General features: G+C 40.0%; 1 protein-coding gene across 1 annotated transcript in view; it reads right to left on the bottom strand.

Moving 5' to 3' along the window:
• XKR4 (XK related 4) overlaps nucleotides 1–15,785 on the bottom strand; it is a 417,256-nt gene that overhangs the window by 148,781 nt on the left and 252,690 nt on the right. Inside the window, exon 2 of the mRNA XM_035011164.1 lies at nucleotides 8,203–8,402. Coding sequence (XP_034867055.1) covers nucleotides 8,203–8,402 — 200 coding nt within the window. The remainder of the gene's footprint in view (nucleotides 1–8,202; nucleotides 8,403–15,785) is intronic.

Raw genomic sequence — 15,785 nt, 5'->3', positions numbered from 1 at the left:
GGGCAAGTAGGGGGAGAGTAGAGAGGTGTGGAGGTGCCAAACCAGGGCACCTTGTCTCACACTCATTAAAAAAATGTTGAACTTGTTTTTATTGCTATGAAGACTCATCAGAATTTTGAAGAGGTAAGTAAAGTGATAAAAAGATACAAAGATCAGTATGGTGGCTGTATGGCAAATAGACCATGTGGAGGCAAGGATGAAGCAGGGAGAGCAGTTCATTGGAGAATTCTAGCTAGATTATAGCTTGGATGAGGGTGTGGGGTGGAGGTGGTGTAGGGTGATCAGCTTTGAAATGTATTTTGAGGATGGAGCAGATAGAACTTGCTGATGGATTGGGTAAAAAGGGTGAGGAAGAAGAGAAGAATCAAGGATGCTTTTTAGCTTGATCATTATCAGGAAATGCAAATTAAAAACACATTGAGATCCTACTCATGGCTAGAATTAAGAAGACCAATGATGCGAAATTTTGGAGAAGATTTGGAGAAATCAACACAAATACACTGCTGTAGGAATGACTGTGAATTGGTACGACCACTTTGGAAAATACTTTGGCATCATCCACTAAAGTTCAACGTCCCTGTACTTCATGACTCAGTGATTTCACTCTTAGGTCTTAACTCAAGAGAAATATGTGTACATGTGTAAAGGCATATAAAAACCATCCATAGTATCATCATTCATAATACCCTTAAACCAAGAACAAACCAGGCGTCCATGAACAACAGTAGAATGGATAAATAAACGGAGGTTTATTTTTACAATGGCTTATTTTAGAGTGATGAAAATCAGTTACAGCTATGTGCATAATGCTGAATAAAAAAAAAACCCAGAAACACACAGACGTGCACATGCACACCCATGCACAATAATGTATTTATAAAAAGCTCAAAACCCTGGAAAACCCATTTATCAGAATAATGATCCCACAGGGAGAATGGAGGAGACGTTGGTGTGGATGTGTGAAGCACAGAGCTTCCATGACACTGCTCATGTTCTTCTCTTGGTAGAAGTTTCTTATGATGATTGTGTACTTTCCTGTATATGTGGTATACTTCAAAAATAGTGTTTTAAAAATTATAAAACAAAAACTGATACACAGAATAGGAAGTGAGGAAGAGGAGAGAAGGTAGATGAATCTTTCAAGGAGTTTGTGAAGAACAAGAAGGTATGATGGTAGTAGGTGATAAGGACAAATTTTTGTCTTTAATAAAGATGGGGGTGATTACAGGATGCTTGCTTATGGGTGCAGTAAAAGGAAAAGCTGATAATGCAGGAGAGGGAGAGAGGCTAATTTCACCAACAAGATGCTTGAGTAGGTGAGCGGGGACAGAATCCAGCACAGAGGAGGGGTGGATAGATAGGCTCACTCACAGTTTATCCTTGTAAATGGAGGGACCCCAGGTAGGCACAGAAGCTGGTAGAGCAGTAGTTAGAATGGAAGATAGAGCAGCTTGGTTGACTGCTTCTGTTTTCTCACTCAAATAAGAAGTGAGGTCAGCAGTGCAGGGTGCAAGATGCAGAGTGTTGCAAGGATGAGAATGCAGTGAGTTTGGGGGCAGGACGGTGAATTTCAAGGAGAAATCAGGTAAGATTGCTGGACACTGCTACATGGCCACTTGAGCTCTATGGTCATACACTGAAGGACGACATATCAATCGTCAAATTTGGCTGCTTGTATATCTTTCACATGACACACAATCACCATGATCTAAAGCCTGCGCATTTGTCCCATACAGTGGTCTTTCTGGCTTTAACAAGCTCTGTTATCATTTCTTAGCTGGAAGCAGGCATAAGTAACAAAGCAGAATGGGGAGTGGGTTACCTCTTGTCTGAGAGGTGGGGCCGGGACTGCGGAGATTTCCCTGACTTCCTGACCAGCTGGTTTCCCATTAAGTTCTGCTGAGAGGTAGCACTAGCAGCATGTTGGAAGGTAGGAGGAGAGGTGAGGAGACTTTTTTCTGGATTCCAGCTCAGATCAGCATCCTATCCTCACTGGCCTCTAAAGCTCCTGTCTCCTGTCCGCAGCTTCTCTTGGCCCGCAGCCGCACAGCCTCACTATGTCCAGGAGGCCTTGCTCCATCCCTGCCTGGCCAGCTTCCCGGGGGCAGCCTCAGTAGCCCTTATGCCCCGTCCCTTTGTCACCCACACCCACCAGACTGTGCCCTCCCCAGAGATCTGAGCACTTACTCCTTCATTCCTCTGGCCCTAGGGAGGTGGGGGGTGGGGTGGGAAGCTTCTCCCTTTAATGGGGGATCTCTTTACTTTGATGACATCTGCTTTTTGTCCTCTCAGCATCCCAGCACCCATTGGAGTAGATCTCCTGATGTAAATCTCTTCTTTAGGAATATCTAACATGTTCTGCATTCCTGATGAGGGATGGCACTCTAAGTGACATATCATCACAAAAAGCCAAAAAAAAAAAAAAAAGGAGCTAATGTTCAGAGATACAACACTAAACCCCACGGAGTGGTCTGGGGACATTGGAGGCAGGTGCATACACATCTTGGTTAGCCTTGTGCAAAGGAGGGCTGGTGGCTACAGAGGGGCCAAGGTGCAGTCCTCACAACCTGCAGCCTCCAGGGCAGCACAACCACCTCTGAGGGCCAGACAACAGGTGACAGGAGAGGGGTCCTGATGCTTTGATGCCGCCTGATTAGGAAAGCACTGCTCTGGTCTGATCCACTGTTCCTGAAACTGTCAGCTCTGATTTCAGGGAAACACCTCTTTTTTCCACATTCAGATTTCATCAGTTTATATGCTAGCTAATTAAACTGAGTGGTCACAAGAACATGGCAGTTAAAATGAATAGCTTCAGAAACCCAAAATAACTCTTGTGAAGTGTTCGGCTCAACTAGAGGAGAAAACTGGTGCCCGTGGACTAAAAGTAACCTGCTTGGCATGAACATTCAATGCACTAAGGGCATTGGGAAGAACATTCTACAGAGAGGATGGGGTATTGCTTGCCCAAAGTTGGAGAGAAGAGCTTTTGCTTATCAGACTTATGATGATGAGTAGCCTTCCTGGCGAGATGGTGGAGCCTGAGATTGAATGAAGTGAGGGAAGGCAGAACTGATCAGAGATTCATGTGTCAGGTAGAGTGATGGGCTAGATGCCCAGTAAGGCCTTTTCCAACAGAGTCTGTGATTGAGTCACAAGTGCCGTATAATGAACGATGGGCTCAAGCAGAGGCTCGGTGGCCCCTCAATGGGGGAGGGTGAGCTAGATATGCTCTAAGGGTTCCTCTCATTTAAAGTATCCCATCTAGAAAATGGAACATTCTAGAATACACCCAGATAAATTAGGTGTTTCTAAATATGTTTTGTCACGTTGTTTATAATGTCACATTATGAACTTTTAATAAAAACATGAACTTTTTTTAGGACAAATTTTGCAGAGCTTCACACACCATCATGCACATAATAGACGTTCGATAAATGTGTTAATTAACGAATGAAAATAACAACTGCAAAGTAGACAGATCTAAAGGGATGTGGGACACAGTCCCACTCACAGGCTGGCACTCTTGCCTTGAAGAAACCCAGAGGTGGAGCCAGGCACATGCAGAGACAGGTGTCTGACAGAGGAGGAAGGTCTTGCCCTGGAGGCACCTGGGTTTCTTCTCTGACCTGAACCATGTACAGGCAGCTGGGTGGGGTTCTACCTGCTTGGCAGTGAGGTTGAGTGACTGGATATCCCATGATTCAGGCCTCGAAAGTCCTCATCAGGTCATGGCAAATGAGGTGTTTTTCACACTTTGGGGATGTCTGAGTTCCCCGCGTTTGCTGGGCATAGTCCTGGATGTTTGAGGACAGCCTCTTCACTTGTGACTTTCTCAGCGGTCTCAAGGGAGGTAAGGCAGGAAAAGAACAATTAAAAAACCTCTCCCAACCCCCTTCCTCTCTTCTTTTCACAAAGTATTCAGTATAAACTGTTGGCAAAAGGGGCAGCATGTGGGGTTTGGGATCTGAAGAAATCAGAATCGAAGTAGGTGTTTGTATTTTTCTTGCTCAACAAAGCTGTCCTGGACACATGGCCCGTGGGAAGGCATTTGTTTGCCACTCACTCTGCACGTCACAGCTCAGTACATGTTTAGTATAAAATGAGATTTTCTAGTAATGACAAGTAACTGTAGAAATTGGAAATGAATTACTGAAGCCAGCTGAAGAGTGGAAATATTTGGGTTCGCTGATTGGAACCCAACTTGTATCTCATGAAGGCCTGATTCTTTCTGGTTTACGTAGATGGTTCCTTATGAGGAATCATTGTTCCTTCATGTTCACTGGTGGGCATGCACACCTGGCCGTCAGAGCCAGGCGACTGAGCTGTACCTGGGCTGTGGCTTACACACACACACACACACACACACACACAGGGAATACATGGTGTGCCATGATGCTGCACATCATTCCCCAGGCTGCTTCATGGAGCATGGAACGTGGAGCATGGAGCATGGAGCCCGGTGCTGAGCAATGATGCATTGCTAGGGAAGGCCTGTGGACACTTGTTTGTACATGAATCAGTATCTTCTCCTCCATCTTTGGGAGGCTGGGTGTGCACAACCAAAACTGAGTATTCAGAGAATCACACTCACAAAACTCGAAGTGACTTAGAGACCCTCTAGGTGTAGCTTGCTCATTTTACATCCAAAAGACCAGGTAGGGTAATTTCTTTCTACAGAACGTAGACAGTTATCCATTTACCTTTTCTCATACCATTTAGGTATAATCAAAGGCCCTGGATGGGTTTGAGATGTTGCTTGAAAATAGGATAGACAGGCCTCAGACCACATCTTAATATCTTTAACACTGAGAGCAGTGTCCTCAAATTAAGACGAACAGGTGCACCGTTGCCCATCTTAGTTTACCAGGCAGTCTTTCTCCCTCCCTCTCTCTCCCTATCCCTCTTTCTTTCCTTCCTTCCTGCATTTTTCTCTCTCCTCCCACCGCCCCCCCTCGCCCCCGGCGTCTGCCTCCTCTGTCTGTCTCTTCCTCTTCTGGCAAGGATATGGAATTGGATTGGAAAATCATAATGAGGTGTATACTGGAAACTTCTGCACTTGTACCATCTTAGCTATGCATGTACAATTGCATCCTCTTGAGTGTTTCTTAACTTCAGAGATAGATATTCCTAGGAAAACTCCAGATCCAATGAAGAGCAACAGTTGTGTCTAAGGTAACAACGTGGAGCGAAAAGACTGGATGTTCATGTCCGAGTTTCTGCCTTACTCTGATTCCTGGTCTCAGGGCAGGAGCCAAACTGTCCTTCCTGGGATAGTGTCAACTGAGAAACCATGACACTTTACTTGCACAGCTCACCACTGAGCCTGTCAGCCTCCGGTCCAATGAGGTACCTCTGACTTAATTATTCAAAAAGTAAGGAATGCTGAGAAAGGATTTTCACAGCTAACAGTGTTTTAAGGCGATGCCAACTTCCTTCCATAAGGAGGATGCAATTTTTAAGCATCTGTTTTAAAATGTCACATCTCTTCTTTGATTTTCTTACTGGTGTTTAAAAGAGTGTCCTTCAGAGAGTAATAGATGATTGAAATTGGGATAAAAAGGCATTATTGTTTTTATCTTAAAAACTAATAATTCTAGACAGGCATATACAAGAATGACTTGCAGACTTAGGACCACTCTCTACCTGCTAAATAAGAATATTTTACAGTTTTTAATTCAGAGCTATTTGCAAATACTTCAGAGGGTTCATGCCATTGATTATTTGCATCCACTGCAGAAAGTTGTGTTTTTATATATAAATCCCAAGAATCTTATACCATAAATATATATGAAAATATATGTCAGACTAGCTTCTATCACATTTATTTTTCTTCTTCTAGAGGAGAAAAGCTTTGTTCCTGTAATTTATTCACACAGTTTAATTTATAAGCTGGTAACATTTTAAGTGGGATCATCTATCAGCGGAGGGTTGAATTTGGAAGCTCTCTCTGAAGACAGGTTTCTCTTCAAAATGCAAACTGATTCAGGTAGTGTTGCCTGGGCTCATCTTCATTTGCTGGAGGTTTTCTGGTTGTTGTTTGCTGTCATGTATTTTCCACTGTTTGGTCTTTGACATAGCTTTCTGCCCACCTTCCTTGTTAAAAAATGGCAACACCAAGACCCACCCAGAAGGCTAATTCCTCATCTTGCACTCAACGACTTGCATTGATCCTAGTGATCTTTGAATCAGCCTATCTTTTGACCACCTTGGGAGCGATATAGAACACATTTTCCCTCCAGCTTTCCAATTCTGACAGCATGGCTTGCCTTGGCGGAGGATGAGGTCTGGCTCCTAAAGTAAGCCTCATGCAAATGTGAGCTTAACAGATAAGCTGGGGACACCAGGTGTCAGTGAAGAGTCACAACTCTGTGAAACAGAAATTTTGATTCCTGTGCTTAGAATGAATAATTTGAGAAAAAGTAAGGATTGCTTTCTCTTTTTTTTTCTATAAAACTACATAAAACTCTCCAACCAAAGTGATCTCATTTTCTTAGGCCCTCTCTCTTTTTTCTTGCTCTATCTCCACCATCTTTAGGATAAAAACTTCTCTATGATTTTCTGAATTTTTTAGAAAACCAGTAGGGACACCCAGTAATCTTGGGCCACAGGAAGGCAGCTTGCAATACTCCACATTTGTGCCTGGGTATTCCTTTTGTGTAATTACTATTATTATTATTTTTAAGATTTTATTTATTTATTTGAGACAGAGAGAGAGATGGAACAGAGCTCCAAGGAGTCTGAAATTAATCTAGTTTCATTGGTGACCTTTACATTGGAGAAGCGGGGGCCCAGAGACATTAAGTGACCTGCACAAGGTCTCACAGCAAGGAAGTGAGTGACCAAATCCAGATTCCTCTCTCTGCAGCCTGTGGTCTTTCACCACTAAAGACAGTCGTTCACAGCTAATTTATACTTCTTATTTTCTCCAGGCTTTTCTTGTCTGTTTCTGTGCTAAACATGACTTTCTCTTTCTTCCAATTTGCTTTCTAGCATTTGAGAATCACAGCTCACAGATCTCTTTGACCTTTTCCTCAAACTTCTTAGACCAAAGCTATTCTAGTGTGGAGCCAGTGTTGGCCAGAAATTCACAAATAAATGGGTCCTTGGCTACCAGTACACTCTCCATCTTTCTTCTCCTCTAATATGCCACCCACACCTCGCCAAGTAAAGTGCTCAGTCTAAGCTAATGTACTCCTTGCTATAAAATGTTACAAGGACACTGTAGAGATTCCCCGGACCAACCAGATCAAATCTCAAGTTAGAGCATAGCCCAGAACAGGACACTAACATGTGTGTACATAGAGGAAGTCACAGCAAAGGCTCTAATGAGATGGAAACAAAATGAGCATGTTATGTTAACTGATTCACAAAATCTATTTAGTTATAAGATAGACAAATTGCCAGGAAAGTCCTTATTTACAAAATGGCTATCCATCCACCCACCCATTTATTCACCTATCCACCCACTGGTCTGTCTGATCTTCTTGCTGCTAGAAAAGATTTGAATAGCAGAGCCTAAGGAAACATCAGTTTAGATAAGGGACAGTCTTAGTGATGAGGTTATCAAACAAGACAGCAAAACACAAAAATATTAATCTGATAATATTTGTTTTATAAAACTTAGTAGTATATAAACAATGTATTGTTAAATATTGACAACATTTTTTCTCCTATGACTTTGCACTTGATCTTAGCCAAAAGGCCGAGAAGTGATTCTCCTATGACTTTGAAAACAATATTATAGTAATCTATTTCCTTTTGATCTCATTCTGTTTCTTAATGTCAAAAGGAAATGATAGAGATTACCCTCATTTTCAAACATGTGTATAAATATTATTAGAAAGAAAGAGAGCTAGGTCTTTTTTTTTTTTCAAGTTTTTGGAAATTACGCTATCACACAAACCAGAAAAACCAAAAGTTGCCTCTATTTTCATTCTGACCAAACGTAAAATCATAGAAATGTTTTTCCTACTCAGAGGGCAGCTTGAAGGCAAAAAAGAATTGTCTTTCTGTAAATTAACCATCACAAGTAATCGTGAAGAAGAAAACACACATCATTCACAAATTCTTGTGTCAAATAGCAGACATCTAACAGGGAGAACCATGGCCTCTGTCAATAAAGGGTATTAGAACAGTTTTTTGGATTGTGACAAAAGTAGCCAATCTTTCCCCAAAGTCAGAAACCAAATTACAAGCCCTTACCTTGGAGGGCCTGTAAGCTATGAGTCTGTACGATAATGCAGAGCTGCAGGACCAGCTGTGGAGCACTTTCCAGAAAGGTGGCTAGCAAATGCAGCATACTCACATCTGCATACTCATACACCATTTTCCAGTAAAACCTCCATCTGTCATTCTCCCCACTCTGTCGACTTCGAATACCTAAGTAGATTGTGTGGAAATATCTAGAAAGAAAACATGGAGAATAAGAAAGAAATGAGTGATCATTTATAATTCAAACACCAAGCCCACAAGAAACAGTTACTTTAGTGGCTTATTAATTTAAGGCCCAAAGATAACTGCTTAATAAGTACCATTATTCTTTTTTTTTTAGATTTTATTTATTTATTTGACGGAGAGAGACAGTGAAAGAGGGAACACAAGCAAGGGGAGTGGGAGAGGGAGAAGCAGGCTTTCACTGAGCAGGGAGCCCAATTCAGGGCTCGATCCCAGGACCCCGGGATCATGACCTGAGCTGAAGGCAGACACTTAACAACTGAGCCACCCAGGTGCCCCAAATACCCTTATTCTTAAATCTTTGCTTTGAGAAGTCCCTGCAATCTATGGCCTCATTAGAGGCAATCCACTGACTTGAAATATGAAATGTGTTGGAAACTCAGGTGTAGAGGGGATTTGCCACTTTGGCAATCTACACACACCCTTTCTGGTCAGTTTATGTGCTCAGTGGTACTCAGGAGATGGATTTCTCCTAGGGCGCCATGCAAGTCTGAGGTACTAGAATGCATGTGCTTTCAAACCCTCCTGAAGTCTTCTAAAATAAATGTTTTATTATTGAAAATTTCAAACATATACAGAGGAGAAAAAATAGTGTATTGAATCCACTATATGTTTCACCCAGATTAAGTAATTATTGATACATGTATGCACCATACATAATTTTTTATTTATACCTTCACTTACTCTCTGACACCAGATAATCTTGAAGCAAATCCCAAGCATCATCTTATTTCATCTGTAAGTATTTTTTTTAAAGATTTTATTTATTTATTTGACAGAGAAAGACACAGCGAGAGAGGGAACACAAACGGGGAGTGGGAGAGGGAGAAGCAGACTCCCTGCCGAGCAGGGAGCCTGATGTGGGACTCGATCCCGGGACTCCAGGATCATGACCTGAGCCGAAGGCAGTCGCTTAACCAACTGAGCCACCCAGGCGCCCCATCTGTAAGTATTTTATTAAATGTAATTAACAAACATAAATGCCATACCATTATTACATTACAAATAAGGATAATTTAATATTATCAAAAATACTCAGTTTTCATATTTTCCCGATGATCATATTTTCCTTAGGGTTTGTTTGAAATACAATCCCAAGACCTATATGTGATGATTATTTGATATGTATTTTATGTCTCTTTTATACCACGATTCTTCTTCCTTTTTTTTTTTTAATTTCCTGCCTATTTTTCACTTTCTTGGTTTTGATGATTGCACACATGTGGTATGGTTAACATATTTGTCCTTTGTGTTTTCTTCAGTTGGGTGGTTACTGTTGATCAGATTCAAGTTTGATCATTTTTAGCAGGTGATGTTGACTACTTCCTTGAGGAGACCCTAATGTTCTCCTTTATGATGCCATCATCCACTAATGATCATTTCCTAGATCCATTCATTCATTAGGGGTTGTGAAATGGTGATATTCTGAGTCTATCACCCTTTAAAAATTTTTTAAATTTTTTATTTAATTTCCAGTTAGTTAACATACAGTCTAATATTAGTTTTAGGTGTACAACACAGTGATTCAACAATTCCATACAACACCCAGTGCTCATCACGACAAGTGCACTCCTTAATCCCCATCACCTATTTAGCCCATCTCCCCACCTACCTCCCCTCCATGGTAACCATCAGTTTGTTCTCTGTAGTTAAGAGTCTGTTTCTTGGTTTTCTTCTCTCTCTTTTTTTCCCTTTGCTCATTTATTTTGTTTCTTAAATTCCACATATGAGTGAAATCATGTGGTTTCTGTCTTTTTCTGATTGACTTATTTTGCTTAGCATAAGACTCTCTAGCTCCATCCATGTTGTTGCAAATGGCAAGATTTCGTTCTTTTTTATGGCTGAGTAATATTCCTATATATATATATACACACACACACACACACACACACACATGCAAATGATGTACATATCACATCTTCTTTATCCATTCATCAGGAATGGACACTTAAGCTGTTTCCATAATTTAGCTAGTATAGATAGTGTTGTTATAAATATTGGGGTACATGTATGCCTTTGGATTAGTATTTTTGTATTCTTGAGTAAATATATAGTAGTGTAGTTGCTGGATCATAGGGTAGTTCTATTTTTAACTTTTTGAGGAACCGCCATTCTGTTTTCCAGAGTGGCTGCACCAGTTTGCATTCCCACCAACAGTGCAAGAGGTTCCCCTTTCTCTGCATTCTTGCCAACACCTATTGTTTCTTGTGTTGCTGATTTTAGCCATTCTCTGTGAGTTTATAGTTTTGATTTGCATTTCCCTGATGATGAGTGAGGTTGAGAATCATTTCATGTGTCTGTTGGTCATCTCTTTGTCTTCTTTGGAAAAATGTCTATTCATGCCTTCTGCCCATTTTTAAATTGGATTATTTGGGTTTTGGGTGTTGACTTTTATAAGTTCTTTATATATTTTGGATACTAACACTTAATCAGATATGTCATTTGCAAATGTCTTCTCCCATTCCATAGGTTGCCTTTTAGTTTTGTTGATGGTTTCCTTTGCTGTGCAAAAGCTTTTTATCTTGATGAAGTCCCCATAGTTTATTTTTGCTTTTGTTTCCCTTGCCTCAGGAGATACATCTAGAAGAAGTTGATATGGCTGATGTCAAAGACATTACTGCCTGAGTTTTCCTCTAGGATTTTTATTGTTTCATGCCTCACATTTAGGTCTTTAATCCATTTTGAATTTATTTTTGTGTACGGTGTATGAAAATGGTCCAGTTTCATTCTTTTGCATGTTGCTGTCCAGTTTTCCCAACACCATTTGTTGAAGAGACTGTCTTTTCCCCATTGGATAGTCTTTCTTGCTTTGTCAAAGATTAATTCACCATATAGTTGTGGATTTATTTGTGGGTTTTCTTTTATTGTGTTCCATTGATCTATGTAGTCTATTTTTGTGCCACTACCATACTGTTTTGATTACTACAGCTTTGTAATATAACTTGAAGTCCGAAATTGTGGTGCCTTCAGCTTTGTGTTTCTTTTTCAAGGTTGCTTTGGCTATTCATATCACCCTTTTTTTATTGGCTAGAATACTTCTCCAGCTGTTATGTCAATGACTCTGCAGTATGTTTAGTTGTCTGAACCTTATTCTCTAGTAGATCCCCCTAAGAAAGGTGCATAGGGACAATATTCTCTGAGTTCTTGCATATTTATAAGAGCATGTGGTTATCAATCTTGACTTGCATGGGAATAAATTTCCATCTATTATGAGGACCCTGAAGTCTTGCAATTTTGCATGAAAATTGGTGCCCATTTCTAGAGTCTGTGAAAGAACTTCACCTACCTGATGCAAAGGCTTTCTGATACCAAGAGGGGAGGATGATAGGGCTACAGCAATGAAGCACAAAAGCAGAATAGCTGGGGAAACCTTTGCAATGGAGGATCAGGTTCGATGGCTGTACAATCCATGCATATTCCATATGAAATCCAAGGTCTACAATTTATTTATTTAAGTCTTAAATTTGTTCCTTCATTGCTTACTAGCATGAAGTGTTGTCATGGAAGTCTGATAAAAATCTGATATTCTTTCAGCCTTCAAGTCTTCTTTATTTATCTTATTATTTTGTTTGTTTGTTCCATTACTTTGGTATTCTTTGAGGCCTCCTATTTATTTATGTTGTATCTTCTTTATCTTCCATATCAATCAACACCCCTGAATGCTTTTGATCTCAAATAGCTTACTGATTTAAATTTTTTTCCTCCTTTCTACTTTCTATTTGTCTTCTAACTATGGTGTTTGAATGGCCTCACACCCCTACTAGTTGAGTTTTCATTTCTGAGCTTCTTTTAAAAAAAAATTAGAATTCTATATTGGGTTCATCTTTCTTGTCAAATCTTACTTTTTTCTATACATTTCTTTTCTATTTTTTTTCTAATTCTGATTTATATTATTTTTTCATAACTTTTATAATTCTCTTAATTTCTTTCAACTCATTTTGAAATATTTGCTTATGGTTTTTATCTGTTTTCTACATGTTTTCTTGGTAGGCTTTCATTATCTGTAAGAACATCATCATTTTTCTATTCTCTTTTCCTTATAATAGTTTTGATTTTTTTCTCATTGTTAAGTTTAAAAAAAGGATATGTATTGAATGGAGAACTGGATGTTATATGCAAACAATGAATCATGGAACACTGCATCAAAAACAAATGATGTAATGTATGGTGATTACATAACATAAAAAAAAAAGAGTTAGTTTAGTTTTTATGTAGTTTTAGGAGGAGTAAGGGGACCAGGATGGCTTGGCTGGTGTCATAGCTCCAGAGCTCATTCCTCTTTTGTTCTCATGAGTGACAAAAAAGAATATAACTTGTCAATTTTCTGACACCAGCTGCCTCTGTTTCCCTGGCCCTTCTTTTGAATCTGGACCTTCTCCTTCAGGTCTCATGGCTATCCCTGTCCTGCTTAACTTGGAATCTATTCACAGCAGATTCTCTTCAATGTGGAGCCTTTTCTTGGAAAGGTCTTCACTCTGTGTGTAATGAGACTGCTCCAATAGCATCATACGTTATTTCATTATGGTCCCTGTGGACTTGTCCTTGCACTGGATCATTGAGAACACATTTCTAGGTCTTTCTATTCCTGTAAGATTGGCCCACTGCACTTTTTAGTAAGTGGCTTTTGAGGATTTGGGGGTTCTTCTGTCCTCAAGGCCTTCCCTCTGCCTCTTCCTGCATAGTTGCCAATATCACATGGCTCTTAAGAGCTGTGCCTAATCTGTCCCTTGGTAATTATGGGGGTATCTCAGCACTGAGCTTTATTTGCAGGTATTATTCATGATCCTTCAGTTTTGCTCTGTCTATTTTAATGGGATCATTTTGGTAACTTCAAAAACTATGCTGCCACTGCCATTGTATTTACAGAATAGGAGCATTTTAAAACAAACAGACAAAAAAACATGTTGAATCATTCCCTTGGGCCTTGGATTGCTCTCTATCAATTATAAGATGAAATTTGTAGAGTGCTGTTTACAGGAACTTTCATGAACAGATCACCATGTTCTCACCACTCCACAGCTGCAGCTTGTGATCAGCCCAGTGCAAACTGCTGGCACATCCTTTCTTAGACTTCCATGCATTTTCACAAACTCATTTTTTTCTTGGAATATTTTTCCAGCTTCTTTGACTGGCAAGCTCATTTTTGAACTAACAGTATCTGTTCAGTCATTACCAATAATCACTCACTCTTCCATGCTCTCCATGTTTTTATTACTTTGCTAGGGTTGCTTTAACAAAGTACCACAAACTGGTAGCCTAAATAACAGAAATGTATCATCTCCCAGTTCTGGAGGCTAGAAATCCATGATCAAAGTGTTGGCTCCTTCTGAGGCTGTGAAGGAGACTGTGTTACATGCCTCTCCTTTAGTTTCTGGTGGTTTGCTGGCACTCTGTGATATTCCTTGGATTGTGGATGCATCACCCTGCTCTCTGCTTTCATCTTGTGCATGATGTTCTTCATGTGTGTGCATCTGAGTCCAAATTTATCCTTTTTATAAACACACAGTCATATTGGATTAGGACTCATCCTAATGACCTCATCTTAACTTGATCATCTGCAAAGACCTTATTGTGTTTTCAAATAAGACCACATTCAGGTAGTACAGGTACAGGTGTTAGGAGTTCAATGTTTTAGGGGGACACGATTCAACCAGTAGTGCTTCTATTGATGTTCGATCTTGTTTACCCTATGACCTCACCTCCCCTGTTCCAAATCTGCATCTCCTACTCTACTGAGATCCAAACCTATATGTTCATCTTACTTGTATGCCCATATGCTTTCCAGATTGCCCACAGGCATGTAAAAACAAATATATTTAAAGTGCCTCATTAGCTCTTCTTTTAAATTTGTCCCATCTTGTACATAGTAATCCACATTGCCATACACTGAGTAATCCAAGCTAGAAAGCCTAGGGGGCATCTGAGGCTTCCACTCCTCCCTCCCTTATCCCTTTTATTTGATAATAGATTATGTTCTGGAACTTTATCTCCTTATTATATTTTCCCCTCTGTTTTCCAAAGTCTGATTCTCTGGGTTTCTGTTTTGGTTCTGTAACCTACTACAGTATGACCTTAGGCTTGACATCTCTCTGTCTTAGCTTTCCATCTCTAAAGGGGGATGAGAATGGTACCAATTGCATAGGCTGATCTGAGAATTAAATGAAGTAAAAGTGAAGGACTTAGCACAGAGCTTGGTAAATAGCAGGCATTCAATAAATATTAGTTCTTACTATTAATCAACTTTGAATTCTCTAATGGACCCTTCCCAGTCCTTCCAGAGGTATAAACTGAATCTAATTTCTCCCATCTTAAAAACCTTAGTGACTCCCCATTGCTTGGAAGATATATAGTAAACTCAAGCAATGAAATACAGATATATAAGGCTTTTAGTTTATCTTTTCTAACCTAACTTTTAGCCTCTGCACCTTCCCTCCCCTCTCTCATCTTATGTCCTGTGTCCTGCCATATTAAGGCACCTGCTATTCCTTGGCTATGAATTCACACCTCAATACCTTTGTTCCTGTGGTTCTCTTGCCTGGAAAGCCTCCCCATACCCTTTAACACCCTGGAATTTCTACTATTTTATGACTCAAATATCACCACTCCCTCACCCTCTGTAACCAACCAGGGAGAACTGGTCATTCCATTATTTGTGTCCAAACTATTTTTAATCAGACTTTGACCAGATAAAATAACATTATTTTTGTATTCATTCATTTGTGAATTCACCTCACATCCAAAAATATAAACCTCTGGAGAGGAAAGAATGTCACTGTCTTTGTACCCCTACATTAAGCTCAGTTTCTCATGATTCATAGGCACTTAATTAATTCATGTCATTTTATTCATTCAATGAGTATTAAACATATGCAATGTTTGTTATTTTGTATTTTTCTGTAAGGGTCTGGAAGCCACTGTACAGTGTTGAGCAAAAGAGTGAGAAATCCGATTTGCATTTTAACAAAATTGGTTATTGTATGAAAAGTAGGGGGCAGGAGGGCAAGGGGTAGATAGGGACATTAGCTGGAAGACTATTGCAACAATCCGGGTGAGAGAAGACGCTGACTTTAACTAGATGGCCAGTGGTATTGGTGGTAAAAAGGTATCAGAATTGGGTAATCATGAAGAGAGCACTGACAGCCTTTGCCTGTTGAGTGAACAAATTAATGATTTTAATGACAGCTTCCTTGCGATTATCACAGAAGTTTAAAATCCAGGACCCACGTGGCATTAACAAAGGCAGTAAAGCTTCCACAAATGCCTTTCTGAGTTATTTTACTACTAGTTTTCACTGGAGGAGGAGATTATGCATAATCTAAGCTCTCCAGCCA

The sequence above is a fragment of the Mirounga leonina genome, unplaced genomic scaffold (assembly GCF_011800145.1).
Source record: "Mirounga leonina isolate KUSES-001 unplaced genomic scaffold, KU_Mleo_1.0 Mir_165, whole genome shotgun sequence".
Classification (NCBI taxonomy): Eukaryota; Metazoa; Chordata; class Mammalia; order Carnivora; family Phocidae; genus Mirounga; species Mirounga leonina.
The sequence above is the reverse complement of the archived record's forward strand: the minus strand, read 5'-3'. Positions and strand labels throughout refer to the sequence as shown.